At 33.4% G+C, this 18775-nt stretch overlaps 2 protein-coding genes across 8 annotated transcripts; both read right to left on the bottom strand.

The window, feature by feature from the left end:
* Nucleotides 1–1062: 1062 nt before the first annotated feature.
* Nucleotides 1063–4063, bottom strand: LOC8277701. Of its 4 annotated transcripts, none has more exons than XR_007216557.1 (4): nucleotides 3154–4063; nucleotides 2405–2938; nucleotides 2123–2230; nucleotides 1063–1257 (listed from the first exon to the last, which is right to left on the bottom strand). XR_007216557.1 is itself a non-coding variant. In XM_015717207.3 (4 exons), the coding sequence occupies exons 1-3, from the start codon at nucleotides 3934–3936 to the stop codon at nucleotides 2163–2165; spliced, it is 1431 nt and encodes a 476-aa protein (XP_015572693.1). In that variant the 5' UTR covers nucleotides 3937–4061; the 3' UTR covers nucleotides 1063–1257; nucleotides 2123–2162. The 4 variants fall into 4 exon arrangements, 2 of the variants coding, with proteins under 2 accessions (XP_015572693.1, XP_002515719.1); XM_015717207.3 differs by having other exon boundaries at nucleotides 2123–2276; nucleotides 3154–4061; XR_007216556.1 differs by lacking the exon at nucleotides 1063–1257 and adding an exon at nucleotides 1440–1910.
* Nucleotides 4064–9158: 5095 nt separating this feature from the next.
* On the bottom strand, nucleotides 9159–18452 carry LOC8277702. Of its 4 annotated transcripts, none has more exons than XM_015717212.3 (4): nucleotides 17891–18452; nucleotides 16352–16416; nucleotides 10079–10132; nucleotides 9159–9857 (listed from the first exon to the last, which is right to left on the bottom strand). In XM_015717212.3, the coding sequence occupies exons 1-4, from the start codon at nucleotides 18004–18006 to the stop codon at nucleotides 9835–9837; spliced, it is 258 nt and encodes an 85-aa protein (XP_015572698.1). In that variant the 5' UTR covers nucleotides 18007–18452; the 3' UTR covers nucleotides 9159–9834. The 4 variants fall into 4 exon arrangements, 2 of the variants coding, with proteins under 2 accessions (XP_015572698.1, XP_015572697.1); XM_015717211.3 differs by having other exon boundaries at nucleotides 17852–18452; XR_001534988.3 differs by lacking the exon at nucleotides 16352–16416 and having other exon boundaries at nucleotides 17852–18452.
* Nucleotides 18453–18775: the final 323 nt, after the last annotated feature.

Genomic DNA, 18775 nt, shown 5'->3' on the forward strand with positions numbered 1-18775 from the left:
CACTTGGACTTTATTTAGTTTAATATTTAAACACTTTTAACTTTTAATTTAACCTAATATATATTTGAACCTTATTTTTAGTAATATTTAGACGTTTTCATACAATACATTTGGATGTATTGAATGAAGACACATGTCAAAAAGTGTTAAAATATCACCAAAAAATAAATTTAGGTGTTAGTTAGGTTATATCAAAGGTTAGAGTGTTAAACTGACTAAATGGTCAAAATTCAAAGATTTAAATATACATTTGGCTTTATATATTTGATGAACCTCAAGTGATACATTGATGAACTTGTTGATTATAACGAATCTATAAACTATGAAACTATATTATATATTTTATGAACCTCAAGTGATACTTTAATGAACCTATTATTTGTAGATAATAAGTATTTATTATTAACCCATGAATACCGATTTATTTTAATATACATATGGCATGTTCATTATTTAAAACTTATATATTCATTGATTAATGATATAAGATTCATTATACTACAAAATGAACCTATTCTATTTTAAAAATATATATGTTATCCAGATTATAAATAACATGATAAGCATATAGTTCATATATAATGAACTTCAATGTGCTACAAAATGAACCTATTTCATTTTAAAAATAAAATCATTAGAAAAATTATGAATAAAATAATGGACCTCAATATGCTACAAAATGAATCTATTCCATTTCAAAAATAAAGTTGTTATCAAGATTATGAATAAAATGATTAATCCGTAGTTTATACATAATGAGCTTATTATTTTCCAATAATAAATATAGTGATGAATATTATATTTAATCAACCGATAATCAAATTTTAAAATAATTTATTCATTTGTAATTTCTAAGTTCTCATATCAATCAATTCTCATTCAAAAAATAATGAATTTAAGAAGAAAATAAGAACAAAAGAAAGAAAAAAATTGAATAATTTCAGCTAGTCAAATATGTTTTTAAAATCTGTATCTCATATGTAGATTTTTATATATAAATGAATTGTTTTATAGATAATCATAGATAATGAAAAAAGAAAAGAAAAGATTATGCAACATATAGAAAAAAGAGAACAAATAAGAAGAGAAAAAAAGAAAAAAAAATTAGAGCTTACAAAATCTGATTTAAAAGTCTTAGAAATAGAAATTCAAAATACCAAACAACTATTCTTAGCTTGCAATCTTATTTTAAATCGCCGTATACGAAATAGGACGTCATGTTGGAATGGAAACTCTCGCACGTGTCATTTGATTCTCCTATTTCATCATTTAAATGAAATGTCAACATTTTGAACACGAGGTAGATAATACATAGTGCACTCGGATTCCAAATATAATTTGTCTATCATAATGGCCTAAATACGGACTCCAACAATTATATAAATCCCATATTGATTATATAAAAAAAAACAATTAAATTAAGAAACAACACTTACATCTTCCTAGGGACCCGAGAATTTAACATGGATTAATAATTAAAGAATGTAATGCTTATGCAGGTACAAGAGTTTAATGAAATTCGTTCACTACTTTGGGTTAATCTGCTGTCTGATAGCCCAATTTCATAGTGTATGGAAGGCTTCTAGTATTTATTTATCTTTCACTATTTATATGCTAGGTTCTTCATATATTTATTTGTCTTTCTCTTTGTACAAGATGCAATAAACTTATACACACAAAATACTACAAAAGGGGATCTCAAGACTATAGTATTTATTGTAAAGCTATCTAGCTTGCTTGTTGAAGTAAGCTCATGTAAAATTAAGGCTAGCTATGAGCAGCACCATGTTACCCTTCCTTGAACCTCTCGAAAAGTCATAACCATAAACCCTCTGCTTTAACTCTGAAAATTAAGTCTCCCCATCAAAATTGACAAAAAGTCATAAGCTGCATCACCAGCCTGGATTTGGCTGTAGACGTACAATGAAAATATCAGAGTTTTTTTTAATTTTACCAATCTTCCATTTTTTTTTTTTTAATTCCAAATGAGACGAAAAAAGAAAACCCTTAATTATTCAAGTAAAAATATGTGCAAATGATAAACTAAGCCTGTGGTGCCAATCATACAAAAAGTCATACGCATTTATCACTTAAATTTCTAGGCCATAGTTAAGAAGGGTACCTGAAATGATTAAGCTATACTCTAAATGAGTGGCTTATAATTACGGATGCATGTGAATTAATTCTTCTTCCTTGCATTCTCTAATTCCAATTTCCATTGTTTTGCTACCTGAAGAACGTAAAACATCACAACATTGCCGCCTTGGAGACCATAGCTGGATGATAAAAAAGAAAAGAGAGAAAGAAAAAACAGACACAAAACTGGAGCTTTTAGTTGCCACTTAAAATATGTTTAATGTGATAACAATTAAAAATGTGATGTCTAAAAGATGATAAGCAATACCTGTTTATCACTAAGGTCAAGCTTATGAGAGAACACTTTGATCTCTTCTAGTTTCCTTGGTGAAGCCTTGTCATATGAGCAATTCGTGTAACTTTTCTTGTAATGAGTAGTGATACCATCCCTACTAGAAGAAACATGATCCAGAAAGAAAATTGTTGGTCTTTGGCATGGATCAGGGTGAGGTTCTTTTACATTAAATGTATATGCTCCTGCTAGAAGTGAGCCCTTTTTTATCCATTTCTGGAATGTGACCTGGACAGGAAGAGTATCCGGCAGAAATATGTGCTTTCCATAGATCTCAACAGCATAACCCCATGCCACTGAGATAGTCCAAGAAAACCATCGATCATAGCAGACTGTTTTTTGCAAAACTCTTTGGGAATCCACAGTCACAGCTTTAAAGAGATGCTCTAGTGAATTTATAGTGGTCATGTTAGGGAAGATTGGGTCTAAGTCATCAAAGTGATGGAGAGACACTAATGGTGACAAGGGATGTGAAGTTAACAAACCAAACATATTACCCCGAAGATCAACCTGGAAAATTTAACAACAGCAAGGAAATTTCAGAATTTTGCATTTGAGAGTTTAACTTTTAGCTGCTACTGCTGTGTATTTAGTAAAGGGCCTATTTCCACGACTCTTAAGGAGCAATTTTATCTTAACCATATAACTGCAAGAAGGTCCAAAACAATTACTGCATACGAAATCTAAATGGTAAAAATTATAACTTACAGAGTTTCTGTTTATACCTGATGGAAGCCAGGCTCACGAGTCAATCCAACACCCAGCTCGGCCAAGCAAGAAGAGATCCTGGAATCACTTCCATAGAGATGTGGATATCGTTCAGTACAAGAATCAAAAACCTTGGCCAGAACTTTTGCAAGTGGATAACTGATAGCAAATCCTGCCCCACCAAAGGCCATTTCGAAGCTGAAATATCTGTTCTGCTCTAAATTCTCTGAATTAGACCCTATGTAGTACCACAGCCCATGATCATATTTGGACAGAGTTTTCACCAAATTCTCCGTGAAGAAAACCGTATCATCATCCCCGAAAACATACCAGCGAACATCAGAATGATTGAGCTTCACTGTTTCAGAAACCACTCGCGCCACACGGATTGCTGACCGAAGACCGTTCCTAAAAGTATAACGAAATCTGGAGGTGTCTTCAGAGATACAAACAGGAGGAAGAGAAGAAGTAGTATCATTTGCATCATCCTGCGGCATGTCCTCCAAGAAAACACATCCTCGCATTTGCTGTGGATTCCACCATAGCTTAACATACTCTTTCCTTTTCGGCCATGACTTCTGATTCGAAGCAATTCCGAAAACAACGTGTCCGAGATTTGTTGGGGCATTAAAATCCTCTAAAGAAGAACCTACATGTGCCACCTTTGAAATACCTACTAGGAAGATTGATATAAGAAGGTAAATGATACAAAAGGATGATGATGATAATATAAGGATGGTTATGAAACGAGAGGGATAATGGGATTTGGCAAGTGGTGAATCCTTGGCAAGAGACTGCATTTCCAAGGAGAAGAGAATGAAATTGATTGAGCTTTGTGTACAACTTTGTCTGATATTAAGAAAATGACAGAGTCGATATGTGAAGTATAAATGAACCTGATGTTAACTGGCGCAATCAAAGGCGGAAGCAAGTCACCAACTTTGGTTCCACTCTATTTTGTGTACTTTTAAAGCTTTATTTTTTCTTCGCAAGTGCTAGTAATTACTATTTTCCAGAAAAGAAACTATATTTAGTAAAATATATTTACTAGTCCCGACTTATTGTCTCAATTTGAAATAATAATATAAATTATCATTTTATTTTATACTTAATTTCATTTTAATTATAAAATTTTAATTTATTTTATTTTAATTATTCAATTTTAATTTAAATTAAAATTTAGTCACCTTATCCATAAGCAATCAACATGTTACATGTCTTTTTTTTTCATTATATATCAATTTTTTATTTACTAATTGACCGAATATAATTAAAATTAAATAATTAAAATTAAATAATATTAAATATAAAATTAAATTATTATTTATTTTTTTTCGACTTTTTCTCATATTCTAAATTGATAAATTAATTAAATTTAAATAATTAAATATGTAGTAATTATTTAATATTAAATTGTAAAATCTTTACATATTTGTCGAAGGTATTTTACTTGTTGCAGTTGTATGGATAAGAATTCGGTAATTGTATAAGTCAGACCATAGAAATAAATCCATCGAGGTCAACGTTACCATTGCCAAATGGTGATTTTTGTAGCGGGTTTGAAGCAAGAAGCCATGTAGCCAATAATATTATTTTGTTTTAGAAAATCAAATAAAAGAAATCAAACTCTGAGGAAAAGTTAACGGTTAACCAAACGTTAAGGCTCTTCCATGTGAAGAAGCTTTATGTTAAAGCCAAAAGTTAAAGGATTAACGGTTTAGAATTCAGCAAATCCACGTGCTTATTTGCTTAACGATGAAACTGATGCAGCGAAAACAAAGGAATGATTCCTACTTATATATATATATATATATACCAAAAAAAATATAATTTTGTTTATTATTGTATTAATATTATGGCATAAGTTATGTATTAGCTAATTGTTTTAATACTAGAAAATAACATGTAATTAAAATATTAATTAAAAAGTCTTTTTTGATTAAATTATGATTGCTAATTCTAAGAGTTTATATATTAGTTATATTTTAATATCAACTTAAATAAATATAATTAATATATTAATTAATAAATTAATAACAAAGTTTATACATATCAATTTTACATTTTATCAAATGGTTTTATGTATTCAATTTAGTTTTAGTTAAATTTTATACACATAGTTTTTCAATAAAAAATTTCAATTTAAATTTTGTAAAGTAAAATATTTATAATTGAGATAATAGCAATAATTATGTAATATGTAGACTAATAAATAGTGTAACATAATTTATAACTTATCTAAATATTGTCTAGCTTTGAATTACATAAATGTGGTCCGACTACAATATATTTATGTGCTCATACATTCACAATCTCAGCTGTTCATTTGAAACAAAATAATTATAGCTATTCAATTTGTAACCGGTTAACTGGAAGAGTAGGTGTGCAATTTACTTTTTGTTTATACATTATAGCATCTTCTTTTCAAGGCAAAAAGTTGACTTTTCTTATATATATAAATATAAGCAACAATCTAAACTTTTATTTGAATATCATAAGAATTGAAGGAAATAAAATGTTGTCCAATAATATATAAGAATTACAGTAGATAACACATATATTATGAGAATCTACAATCTAAAATTAATTTTTTATAATCTACTATAGATAACACATATATCATTTTTGTCAGTTACCTAGAAAACTAGAATTAGCCCTACTTAAGACCATACATCCAAATTTCAATCAATATCTATCATTTACTAATAGTTTAGTAAGTATATATGTGTGAAATTTTTTTATCTATTTAAAATGAAAAACTATTTAAATTGATTTAAATCATTTATTCATTTATTTTTAGAAAATATAATGAGATATGATGTATATAATTTTTATTAAAATAATTTGAAGATAAAAGAATTTATATATCAAAAATCATATTCTTTATCATACTGTTTTAGAATTAAAAAATAAATTACATCCATTGTAAATAAATAAGTTTATAATTGAAATAAGCCAATATAAAGTGAAGTCCATTTGTTAGGTTGAAATTATAATTAATTATATATAGTTGTATAAAGAAAGGAAATAAATATGTTTGAAATGAAAATATTGGTGAAGATTGAAGTAAGTTAATTTAAAATGTGTTTGAAGTTGTATTTAGTGTTTTTAGATTAAAAATTCTAAAAGGGAGGCTATAGTACAATAAAAGTAATGTTTACGGTATATAATTGGTTTTTAAAAGAAAAATATAATAGATGAAATAACAAGGGATTGTAAATGTGTTTTTACATACTATTAATCTTCTGTTAAATGACTACTTCTATTAGGAACAAGGTTTTCAATTTATTTTCAATGATAGTTAAAATTAATGGCATTAAATTCGACAATTGATAATAAATATGAAACTAGTATTTTGTGACATGAAATAAGCAATAAGAAAATCAATTGCTTCATCCTAAACTTTTAATACAACATTCTAAACATTCTTAAATATTATGTCCTAACTAAAGTTGTTATATTTATAATATAGAGAAGAGTTTTTCTCTTGAGAGGTATATCGCTATAGCTGAAGAAGTCAACAAGTTGCTGAAAGCTAGGTTCATCAAGCTGGTAACGTATCCTAACTGGGTAGCGAATGTGGTTTTTGTTAAGAAGCTAAATGGGAGGTAGGGGATGTGTGTAGATTTTACAGATTTAAATAAAGCTTGTTCAAAAGCTAGCTATCCACTCCATAACATTGATCAGTTAATGGATTCAACCAATGGTTGAGGTATACAGCTTTGTTGATGTAGCTCAGGGGTATCATCAGATCAAGATGTTTAATTCTGACAAGGAGAAGGTACCTTATATTATACAGTAATGCCTTTTGGTCTAAAGAACGTTGGAGTAACATACCAAAGATTGGTAAACACTATGCTCAAAGACCAGATCAGCAAAATTGTAGAGGTATATGTGGAGGATATGATCATCAAATCGGCTAAGGCCAAGGATCATGCTAGAGATCTAAAAGAAGCCTTCAACGTCCTAGAAAAGTACCAGCTCAAATTAAACCCTGACAAGTGTGCTTTTGATGTCAAAATTAGGAAATTCCTAGGGTTCATGATCTCGTAGAGAGAAATAGAGGCTAATCTTAAGAAAATCAAGGCAATTATAGAGATGAGACCACTAAGCAGTATCAATGAGGTGTAGAAGTTAAATGGCAGAATAATAGCTCTTTTGCTCAGCTAGAAGATGTCTGTCGTTCTTCAAAACTTTGAAGAAAGGTAAGAATATTGAATGGATAGAGGAATGTCAGAAGGCTTTCAAAGAGATGAAGAAGTTCCTAAGCTCGCCACCCTGAGTCAACATATCTTTAAGTAGGGAAAGTCTATATTTGTATTTGGTGGCGACTGAGGGAACCATCGCCTCCGTAATGGTCAGGGAGGATGATGGCAAGCAAAACCCTATATATTATATGAGTAACGTCTTGAAAGGGGTAGAGACTCGATACCCCATGATAGAGAAGTTAGCCCTAGCTATCATCACCACTATTACTAAGCTCAAACAGTATTTTCAAACACACACGGTAATAGTCAGAACAAATTAGTCATCGAGAAAACCATTATAGAGGCTAGAAATATCTAGGTGACTTGTCCATTGATCAGTTCAGTGGAGACTTTTGATATTCAATATGGGCCCTGAAAAGCTATGAAAGCACAAATATTAGCTGACTTTATAACAAAAATGAGCATGCCTGAAAGTGTATAAAAAGTTTATGAAACTCTTGTCAAAATGGACCTTGCATGTTGACAGAGCATCTAATGTTGATAGGCCAAGGACAAGCATACTCCTTGAGGGACCAAACAATGTTCAACTCAAAAGCTTAGTAAAAATTAACTTTAAAGTTTCTAATAATATTATCGAGTATAAAGCATTACTTACAGGTCTAAAGATGGCACTAGTGCGAGCTGAGCATCATTAGTGATTCACAGCTAGTGGCCAATTAGATAATAGGGATCTTTAAAGTTAAAGACCCTGATCTAGCCAAGTACGTAATTCATGCAAAATTTATGTTATAGAGAATTAAGGGTGGTGGGGGCAATAGAGCATTATCTATGTCCCACAAGATGATAATAAAGAGGCAAACTTCTTTGCCAAGCTTGCCTGACAAGGTGAGTCGAGCAATGATGTCTTGTTCTACATACTTGAGGAGACAAGTATAGTGAAAGAAGAGGTACTAGTTATTGAAGAGTACGACTCTGGATGAAAAAGATCATCTAGTACCTCTAAGAAGGGAAGTTGTAACGAATGTTTGCGACTAAAGTTGTAAAGACCTCGACCATGTACTCTCTTTAGGAGGGTATCTTCTATAGAAAGTTAATATCTCATCTTTGGTCTAAATGTATCTCGAAGGAAAATGCGGATTATATCCTTATAGAAATCCATAAAGGGATCTGTGATGCTCACGAAGTAGCTAGCATCATAACCAGAAAAGGCATTCTCCAAGGGTTTTTTTTGGCGACCATGTATAAAGATACAAAGAAGCTCGTACAAACTTAGGTTGAAATAACCCAATATAAAGTGAAGTCCATTTATTAGGTTGAAATTATAATTAATTATATTTAGGTATATAAAGAAAGGAAATAAAAATGTTTGAAATGAAAATATTGGTGAAGATTGAAGTAAGTTAATTTAAAATGTGTTTGCAGTTGTATTTAGTGTTTTCAGATTAAAAATTCTAAAAGGGAGGCTATAGTACAACAAAAGTAATGTTTACGATATATAATTGGTTTTTAAAAGAAAACTATAATAGATGAAATAACAAGTGATTGTAAAATTGTTTTTACATACTATTAATCTTCTATTAAATGATTACTTCTATTAGGAACAATGTTTTCAATTTATTTTCACTGATAGTTAAAATTTATGGCATTAAATTCGACAATTGATAATAAATATGAAACTAGTATTTTGTAACATGAAATAAGCAATAAGAAAATCAAATGTTTCATCCTAATCTTTTAATACAACATTCTAAACATTCTTAAATATTATGTCCTAACTAAAATTGTTATATCTATAATATAGAGAAGAATTTTTCTTTTTTTTTTTTAAATCAAAATGGCAGATTTTATTATGCAATAGTCAAATCAGCCAACAAATACTCCTCCAATATCCGAGGAGGTTGAGAAAAAATTAGTGGGACAAGTAATAACATGTGAAGATCTTGCTAAACAATGAGCACAACCATTTGCTTGTTTTTGCCCTGATTACTAAGATAAATACATTCTGCTATGATACTACCAAACTCCGATAACTCTTCTGGCCTATAATGAAATGCTCCCATTACAACTTTAGCATCTGACTCAAAAATAACTCGTTGCAGTCCCTATTCTAGACACCAAGAAAGAGCCTCCTTTAATCCCATTGCTTCAGCCTCCTTGATAGCTATTCGACCATTCATACAAAATGATTTTCCTTTCACAAACCTACCTTCCTCATCCATACTCATCAAGCCAATTCCTATTACTCTCCCATTTTCAAACGTAGCTGCATCCATATCGCACTTTACCCAACCCCTTGCTGGTTTTTGCCGATACTGGTTACCCTCTTCCGCTGAACCCAAACTTTTTAAAGATAACTTGGACATACGTGCCTTTGCCCATGCATGAAGAAAATCCATACAAGTGTCTACTGCCATCGAAGCTGGTAAAAAACAGTTATCCCACAGCTGCTTATTTCTTTGATTCCATATGATCCAAAGAATCATCAGCACTTTATAGCCACTTCAATCTTTGAACTAGAATCAAAAAAAATTTAGCAATCATTGATTAAACGTATCAAAACCATCAGTAACTAAAGAAATATTAGCATGTGACCAACACCTTTTTGCATATTGACAATCAATGAATACATACCAAAGGTGTTCAGCATCATCATTACACAAAATGCATGAATTCCCTTATAAATTAATTTCACTCGGATGGGGATGCAGTTTTTAGATAATCTCCATAGAAATACCTTTACTTTGGGTGGCCACTGGAGATCCTGATAACCCAACATTATAAAGCCAACCTATCATGTCCGAGAAAGAGAGAATTAATCAAGTTTGTATCTTATTGTAATACGGAATCTTAAAAACCATATCATGATCATATTCTAATTGAAGTGTCTGACCTGACCCAAAACTCTGTTGACACCTAAGAAGACAAGTCCTATACAATTAGGACGAATCTACATCTACAGAGTTCTTCTCCTAATAAGATGAGGAGACTTTCAACGTTTGTATAAAGAACCATTACAATTTTACATGTGTATGCAATTTGCACACTCAATATACTTAAGTCACTCTTTCATAAATTACTAAATTAATCATTAGAGTAAGTGGTCGAACAACCTTGTCCAATATTTTCTAACCATCTTTACAGGTACTCCAGGGATAGGGTTAACCTTTCGAGATCTTGTTGATAGCTGATCTTGTGACCGAGTTATCAATTGGTATTGTCTCTGGGAAAATTTTGAGCAAAAAACTTTGTTTCCCTATCTCATCAAGCTAAATGGCATCTGGTCATGATAAAAATGGTGATGTTTTCTTACTAGGGACTAGGGTTGGAACCAATAACCCACCTGCTGGATCTTCAATTCTGTGCAAGTTAATCAACGATCCTTAGGTCCCCCTGGACTGATCATACCATCTTTCCAGCCTTAGAGAAGAAATCTTTTCAATAACTACCCCACACCTGAGCAAAGCTTCAATGGAAATTATACTTGGAGATGTCCACCACCCCTGGAGGATTTTTTAGATGTTCGGCAAAGGGAGATGAGGCGAGACCTCCAACACCTATGTCTCAGCCTCCATTCTTCCTATCACTCATTACACCTCAGAGCCGACCTTCACCACTCTTCCCATTACCCATTACACCTCCACCACCTAGTCTTTCTCAAAGTCCTTGGCAAGCAATGCTAGAGGATGTCATTGTTGTGTATAATCGACAGGTGGAAGAGATAAAAAAAATATTATGAGAATGTCCTAGCTCAAACACTCGCAAGGCAACCTACATCAGCAAGCACCAGCCAAGCTCTAGCAACAACTGAGCATACTATTGATATTGGTCCGCCACTGATCATACAAATTCCGAGGACCACAAATACTTAGACAGAGAATAATCAGTCTCGAAAAGGAATAACCGAGCTAGAGACACCGAGGAGGAGAATTCTGATTCTCAAACTCATAATTCTATATGGATTGAAGAGACTATCAAGAAGAGAATAAATGATGATCTAAAAAGGTATCATATGGGAAGAATAATGAGAGATAAGGTCCTCTCTAAGGGTAATCTCTTATGTTCGAGCATCCTAACATAGCACTTTCCTGAGAACTTGAGGTTACCACTTTTGGATTCCTATAATGGTTTGAGGGATCTATTAAGTGATGTTAATAATTTTAATATTAAGATGGGTTTGCATAATGTATCATATCCAATCAGGTGTAGGAATTTTCCGATAATCCTAAAGGAAAATGCTCATAAGTGGTATAAGAACTTGCCAGATGGCTCAATATACAACTTTGCTATGCTTGCTGAACTATTCAAAGTTTGGTTTATCACTAGCATACCTTCGAAAAGAGGTCTAGCAGTTTAAAGAAGTATATTCAGAGGCGTGATGAAAAGACTTAAAGATTTTACGAAGAGATTCAATAAGGAAGTTGTCCAGATAGAGAAGCTCAACTAGGATACAACCATAGATGTAATGACTGACAATACATGCATGAACAAGTTCAAAGATTCGTTAACTATTAACCCATAGGGTTATATGCCGAGCTCATGGATCGAGCTCATAACTTTATCAGGTTAGATGAAGAACACCGAGTTGGAAGAAGGATCGACTATGATAATCGGTCAAAAGGAAAGTCTGACCAGCCTAAGTAAGGGTATAAGGATGATAAGAGGAGGAGTGATTCCAGGAGTAGTAACCAGAAAGACTTTGTTCATCTAAACACATTATGGACTAACATCTTGATATGGAGTTAGAAGAATATGGGTGATATACGGTATCCAAACCCTATGAGAGAGAAAACTGTGGACTCTAGAAGTAAAAACAAGTTTTATAAGTTCTACAGTTGTCATGGTCATGATACATAGGATTATATTCACATCAAGATAGAGATTCATTAGTTGATGGAGAGGGGACACCTCAAAAAAGAAATTTGCTAGAAAATAAGGTCAATTAGATAGGAGCAGGAGTTCAAGGGATTTTAAAGGATCAAGAGACAGAGATCGATATGGATCCCTAAAAAAGAGAGATTTTGAAAAAAGCAACATTTATGTGATCTTTGGATGAGCTATGTTCGTGGCTAAGAGCTCCAAGAGAAAAAGAGGCCAAGTTATGATGGCTGAGAGTAAGAAGCTTCTAGATATAGTTTTCTCAAAAAAGGATGGAGAAGGAATTGAAATGCCACACTAAGATGCCTTAGCAGTCTCAAGATTCATTGAGAACTACTGAGTAAGGAGGCTATTTGTGGATTATAGAAGTGCGTTTAACATCATGACTCTATAGGGCTACAAAGCCATCGGTGGGAGAGTGATGAATCTGAAGCCATGCATGACTCCATTGCTTGGTTTAGGTAGCCAACTAGTGCAATATTTGGGGATAGCCAAGCTAACAATGGAACCTGTGGAATAAATTAAGAAAGCAAAAAGAATTATAGGTCCGACTAAGAAGTGGCAAAATTCCTTTAGGGTATTTCATTTACATACAATATAGTCTTCAGATGATATATGCTAATGGAAACAAAAGCAGCCACGAGCATCAACTATTTGAAGATGAGAATTCCAACTTCCAAAGAGATTATTACTATGCTCAGTAATCAAAAGATGGCAAGAGAGTGTTACAGCAAATCTTTCTCTAAGTATGGAAGCAGTTAGTTAAGGCCTACTATCTTTTTGTCGATCTTGTTGTTGAAGCCGAATCCCCCTTCTTTCGGATCTCCAAAGTAAGGGGGTCCATTACGATTAGTATCTTCTTTAGAAAGGTCAGAGATAGTAACTACAACTAGGAAAGGCAAAGAGAAAGTCCCATCCATAGGGATGAGCTTAAGAACTTCCATACACCAATCATGAGCAGGCCCCAAACTGCACTAAAAGGGCATGTCAAACACTCCCTCTGGAAGCTTTGATGCATTCGACATTTGAAGGTCTAGTAAAAGCAGAGCCAATGGGAGAATTAAAGAAGTTTTCCTTAGGCGGAGATCCAAAGAAACCAGTTCAAGTCCACTATAAGTTGTTCGATTCAGTCATACAGAGTATAAAGCGGGTGCTTACTAAGAAAAAGCACATGTTCACTAGCTCGACTTCTGAGATAGTTGGGGTGGATCTAAGTGTAATCTCCCATCAATTAAATGTCAATCTGGGCTTTAAGCTACTTAAGCAAAAGAAGAGAAGCTTTGCTCTTGAGAGGTAGATCGCTATAGCTGAAGAAGTCAACAAGTTGCTGAAAGCTAGGTTCATCAAGCTGGTAATGTATCCTAACTAGGTAGCGAATGTGGTTTTGGTAAAGAAGCTAAGCGGGAGGTGGAGGATGTGTGTAGATTTTACAGATTTGAAAATAAATCTTGTTCAAAAGCTAGCTATCCCCTCCACAGCATTAATCAATTAGTGGATTCAACCAATGGTTGAGGTATACAGCTTTGTTAATGTAGCTCAGGGGTATCATCAGATCAAGATGTTTAATTTTGACAAAGAGAAGGCTTCTTTTGTCACAGATATAGGTACCTTATATTATACAGTAATGCCTTTTGGTCTAAAGAACATTGGAGTAACGTACCAAGGATTGGTAAACACTATGTTCAAATACCATATCAGCAAAATTGTAGAGGTATATGTGGATGATATGATCATCAAATCGGCTAAGGCCAAGGATCATGCTAGAGATCTAAAGGAAGCCTTCAACATCCTAGAAAAGTACCAGCTCAAATTAAACCCTGACAAGTGTGCTTTTGATGTCAAAATTGGGAAATTCCTAGGGTTCATGATCTCGTAGAGAGAAATAGAGGCTAATCTTAAGAAAATCAAGGCAAGCATAGAGATGAGACCACTAAGCAATACCAATGAGGTATAGAAGTTAAATGGCAGAATAATAGCTCTTTTGCTCAGCCAGAAGATGTCTGCCGTTCCTTAAAATTTTGAAGAAGGGTAAGAATATTGAATGGATAGAGGAATGTCAGAAGGCTTTCAAAGAGATGAAGAAGTTCCTAAGCTCGCCACCCTTAGTCAACAGATTTTTAAGTGGGGAAAGTCTATATTTGTATTTGGTGGCGACTGAGGAAACCATCGCCTCCGTAATGGTCAGGGAGGATGATGGCGAGCAAAACCCTATATATTATACGAGTAAGGTCTTGAAAGGGGTAGAGACTCGATACCCCATGATAGAGAAGTTAGCCCTAGCTATCATCACCACTATTACTAAGCTCAGACAGTATTTTCAAGCACACACAGTAATAGTCAGAACAAATTAGCCACCGAGAAAACCATTATAGAGGCTAGAAAAATCTAGGTGACTTGTACATGAATCAGTTCGATAGGGACTTGTAATAGTCAATATGGGCCCTGAAAAGCTATGAAAGCACAAATATTAGCAGACTTTATGACAAAAATGAGCATGCCTGAAAGTGTATATAATGTTTATGAAACTCTTGTCAAATGGACCTTGCATGTTGACAGAGCATCTAATGTTGATAGGCCAGGAGCAGGCATACTCCTTGAGGGACCAAGCAATGTTCAACTCAAAAGCTTAGTAAGAATTAACTTTAAAGTTTCTAATAATGTTGTCGAGTATAAAGCATTACTTACAGGTCTAAAGATGGTACTAGTGCGAGCTGAGCATCATCAATGATTCACAGCTAGTGGCCAATTAGATAATGGGAATCTTTGAAGTTAAAGACCCTGATCTAGCCAAGTACGTAATTCATGCAAAATTTATGTTACAGAGAATTAAGGGTGGTACGGGCAATGGAGCATTATCTATGTCCCACAAGATGATAATAAAGAGGCAAACTTGCCTGACAAGGTGAGCCGAGCAATGATGTCTTGTTCTACATACTTAAGGAGCCAAGTATAGCGAAAAAAGAGGTATTGGTTATTGAAAAGTATGACTCTGGATGAAAAAGATCATCTAGTACCTCTAAGAAGGGAAGTTACCAGAAGACAAGAATGTTTGTGACTAAAGTTGTAAAGACCTCGACCATGTACTCTTTTTAGGAGGGTATCTTCTATAGAAAGTTAATATCTCATCTTTGGTCTAGATGTATCTCGAAGGAAAAAGCAGATTATGTCCTTATAGAAATCCATAAAGGAATTTGTGGTGCTCACGAAGCAGCTAGTTTCATAACCAGAAAAGACATTCTCCAAGGGTTTATTTTGGCAACCATGTATAAAGATACAAAGAAGCTCGTACAAACTTGTACCAATTGTCAAGAGCATCAAAATGTATCTCATCTACCTATTGCACTACAATATCCGATCACTAGTCCTTGGCCCTTTGCAACTTGGAGCATAGATATCCTCGGGCTCTTTCCCAGCTGCTGCAAGTCAGAAGAAGTTCCTACTTGTAGCCATAAACCACTTCACATAGTGGGTTGAGGCAGAAGTTAGTGAAAGCATTACAGAAAATAGAAGAACTGACTTCTTCTAAAGAGAAATCATGTGCAGATATGGCATTTCTCATACCTTTGACCGACAATGGAAAGTATTTTGATAACAAGAAGTTGAAAGGGTTCTATACTCGTATGAAAATCAACCTAAGGTTTATCTCTGTTGCTCATCCTCAATCCAATGGACTAACAGAGGTCACAAACCAAACAATCCTCCAAGGATCGAAAAGGAGGTTAGATGAGAGAAAAGGCAGATGAATTGAGGAGCTTCATTGTATTCTCTGATCGTATAGAACAACACTTAGAAAGATAACTAGTAAAACACCATTTAAATTGGCTTTATTGTCACGACCCGATCTATGGGCCCGTGACCAGCACTAGGAAATGGAAGGTCTAAGGCTACCGAAACCTGTAGCAAGCCTAATTATTCAATAACTCAGACAACACACATATATGCATATTACTCGGACATATCAACAATTCATTCACGTAAACATAACATAATTAAATTAATCCATCAGCATAATCACTTAATAATTCTCCATGGTTTTAACAACCAAAAAGAAATGTCAACGCTCTGGAACTACTACTGCAGAAAGTCTAGATTTTTAAATAGTTTGAAATATAAAAGAAAGAAAATTAATTACAATAGGCCCGAAGGGAAAAGAAGTCGGGTTGTGTAGAGAAAGACAGCAGAGAACCTAACTGCCAACTGAAAAATTAAAATTGAAACTGTCAGTCTCAGGAGTAAGTTAAAATCATATATCTGAAATTAAGCAGCCATAAATATATATGCAATGGATATTTAAATAATAGAGAACATCACAAAATAATAAGTGTGTCGTATCATAATTTAAAAATATGTGATTTTTAACACGCACTGGACGAGTACTTCAGTAAAACCCTAACCCCAATTCTAGCAGCCTTTTGGCTCTTTATTCCAATAGGACTGGTTCCTAGAGAGCGAAGCTCAACTAGGGTCTTTAAATCCAGCCTGGTGATTTAGTTTCTACTATAGCCGACGCCTATAAAGCAACGCTTTACCAAGAACCTTTCCTCCGACAACCGAATTTCTACATCCTAGAGAATTATACTCAACCATAGCACATCTTAAAAATATTCCCTTACAACCTGTCTCTGATTCATGCCGGTACGCACACGGTCTTGATGCAACCCATCAAGTGGCATGTTTTACCGTAGTCTCATCTCGAGTCATAATGCAATCATAACATCGATAATATGAAAAATGATATAAATTTCAAGCAATCCTGCTATTGTTCAATAACGTATTAAAAAAGATTGAACAGAACATGTATCACATGCATAAACTTAATTAATTAAATAAATAATAATTACATAATTAAATCCCTAAATCAATTGATTAAATAAATAGTAAATCAACAATTTAAATTCATAAATCAATTAATTAAATAAATAATTTTAAATCCATAATAATGAAGATATGTTAATACGATGATAATATTAATAATATTCATAATAATTATTAATTGAAAATGCTACACGAAAATTGGCATGGCATGTAGAGGATATTATGACTCTAACTCATTATTCTCCTCCTTGCTCTCTTCCTACTCCCCGAGTGAACCAACGGGTTATCTATTCATGAAAATAATGCAATCAATAAAAATAAGATATTTAGTAAGCAACCCTAGATCTATACTCCTAGAATTAACTGGTTAAGAATTTTGACTCGAAAAATCTATTGAAAATTCGGTAAAACCTCCCCTAAAATACAGATGTTTACCTCCCGTATAACGGATCCATAACCTGCTAAAAATACTTCAAATATTTCATAATTATTTAACAAGACTCGGCCACCAAAACTACATTATTTTTTCTCGACTCAACAATGCAATTCAGACCACAAAAATTATTTATTTGCCCGGCATAAATATTTAATTCACAACCAACTCACAAGTAATTTATTAGTAACTAAATTAATTATTCACAACCACATTTTTCACAAAACAAAATAATAACTAATCATATTAATTAATTCATAATATTTATAATTAAATTATCAATTAATTAATCAAATTTAATTAAATTATTTATAATTGACGATTAATGGTAATAATAGTTTCTAAGATTCTTACATAATTTTTTAAAGTTCAAATAAAATTTACCGAGCCGAAAAATCTGAATTCTGCGCGTTTGAAAAATACCGGGGTCCGGAAGTCGATACCATCAACGGTGTCGGAATTCTAATCTGAAGGTGCCTACGTGAAGCGTGAGTCGTGAGGAGTCCAAATATGCAATTTTTTTGCCGGAAACTCACCATAAGCCACCGTATTGAGGCTGAAAAATTTCAGCTCCGGCGAGGCTCGTACACCACTACCGGCGAAAGAAAAATAGGAAAGAAGGGCTGCTTTGGTATTTTGGGATCCAGGAATTCATTTCCAACGTCCGATCAGCGAAAGGAAGACGGCAGGAGGTCGATCTAGCGGTGGCAGCGTAGGAGACGTCTTCTTCTCCTTGCTGCAGCGAGAAAACGGCGAGAGAAAGGAGGAAAGAGCGGCGTCGGCGAGGAAATGGAAGGGGGAGGGCAGTTTGGTGGTTGGCGGTGGGGTTGTGGCCGGAAATGGTGGAAAATGGGGAGGGAGAGTGAGCAGCGGGGAGGAAGAAGGGGCAGGAGGGTAAGGAGTGTACAAGGTTCTTTGTGCAATTCTCCAAAGCTAAGAAAAATATATACTTAGGCTCCCCTTGCTAAAGTAGCTATAGTAACACTCCATTAAAGAAAATAAACACATATCTATATATTTATACACTTAGGGTTAATATTAATAATTCAACCTTAGTCTAATGCTTAATAAAATCATGAATGCCAATAGTAACAAAATTTAGATTCACTTAAAATAATATAATAAAGGTAAAAATATAATAAATAAATAAAATAAATATTTGTATTAAGGCCGAATAAAATAAAATAAAGTAAAATTTGACTTGCTAAATATTATAAAATAATATTCAAATTCACCAAAAATTCAATATACTATAGTATTGTATAATGTTAAATGAAATGATACTCGTACTATCAGGCTATTAAAATA

Source organism: Ricinus communis, chromosome 7 (assembly GCF_019578655.1).
Source record: "Ricinus communis isolate WT05 ecotype wild-type chromosome 7, ASM1957865v1, whole genome shotgun sequence".
Lineage (NCBI taxonomy): Eukaryota > Viridiplantae > Streptophyta > Magnoliopsida > Malpighiales > Euphorbiaceae > Ricinus > Ricinus communis.

Coding starts and splice junctions, on each gene's coding strand:
- LOC8277701 (XM_015717207.3), bottom strand. CDS start 3,936: ATGCAGTCTCTTGCCAAGGATTCACCACTTGCCAAATCCCATTATCCC. Junction 2,939..3,153: donor GTGAGCCTGGCTTCCATCAG/GTATAAACAGAA, acceptor TAAATTTTCCAG/GTTGATCTTCGGGGTAATAT. Junction 2,277..2,404: donor TTGACCTTAGTGATAAACAG/GTATTGCTTATC, acceptor TTTATCATCCAG/CTATGGTCTCCAAGGCGGCA.
- LOC8277702 (XM_015717211.3), bottom strand. CDS start 18,006: ATGGTGAGTTTCCGGCAAAAAAATTGCATATTTGGACTCCTCACGACT. Junction 10,133..16,351: donor CTTTTCCCTTCGGGCCTATT/GTAATTAATTTT, acceptor CGGACATGATAG/GTTGGCTTTATAATGTTGGG. Junction 9,858..10,078: donor AGTGGCCACCCAAAGTAAAG/GTATTTCTATGG, acceptor TTTTGATTCTAG/TTCAAAGATTGAAGTGGCTA.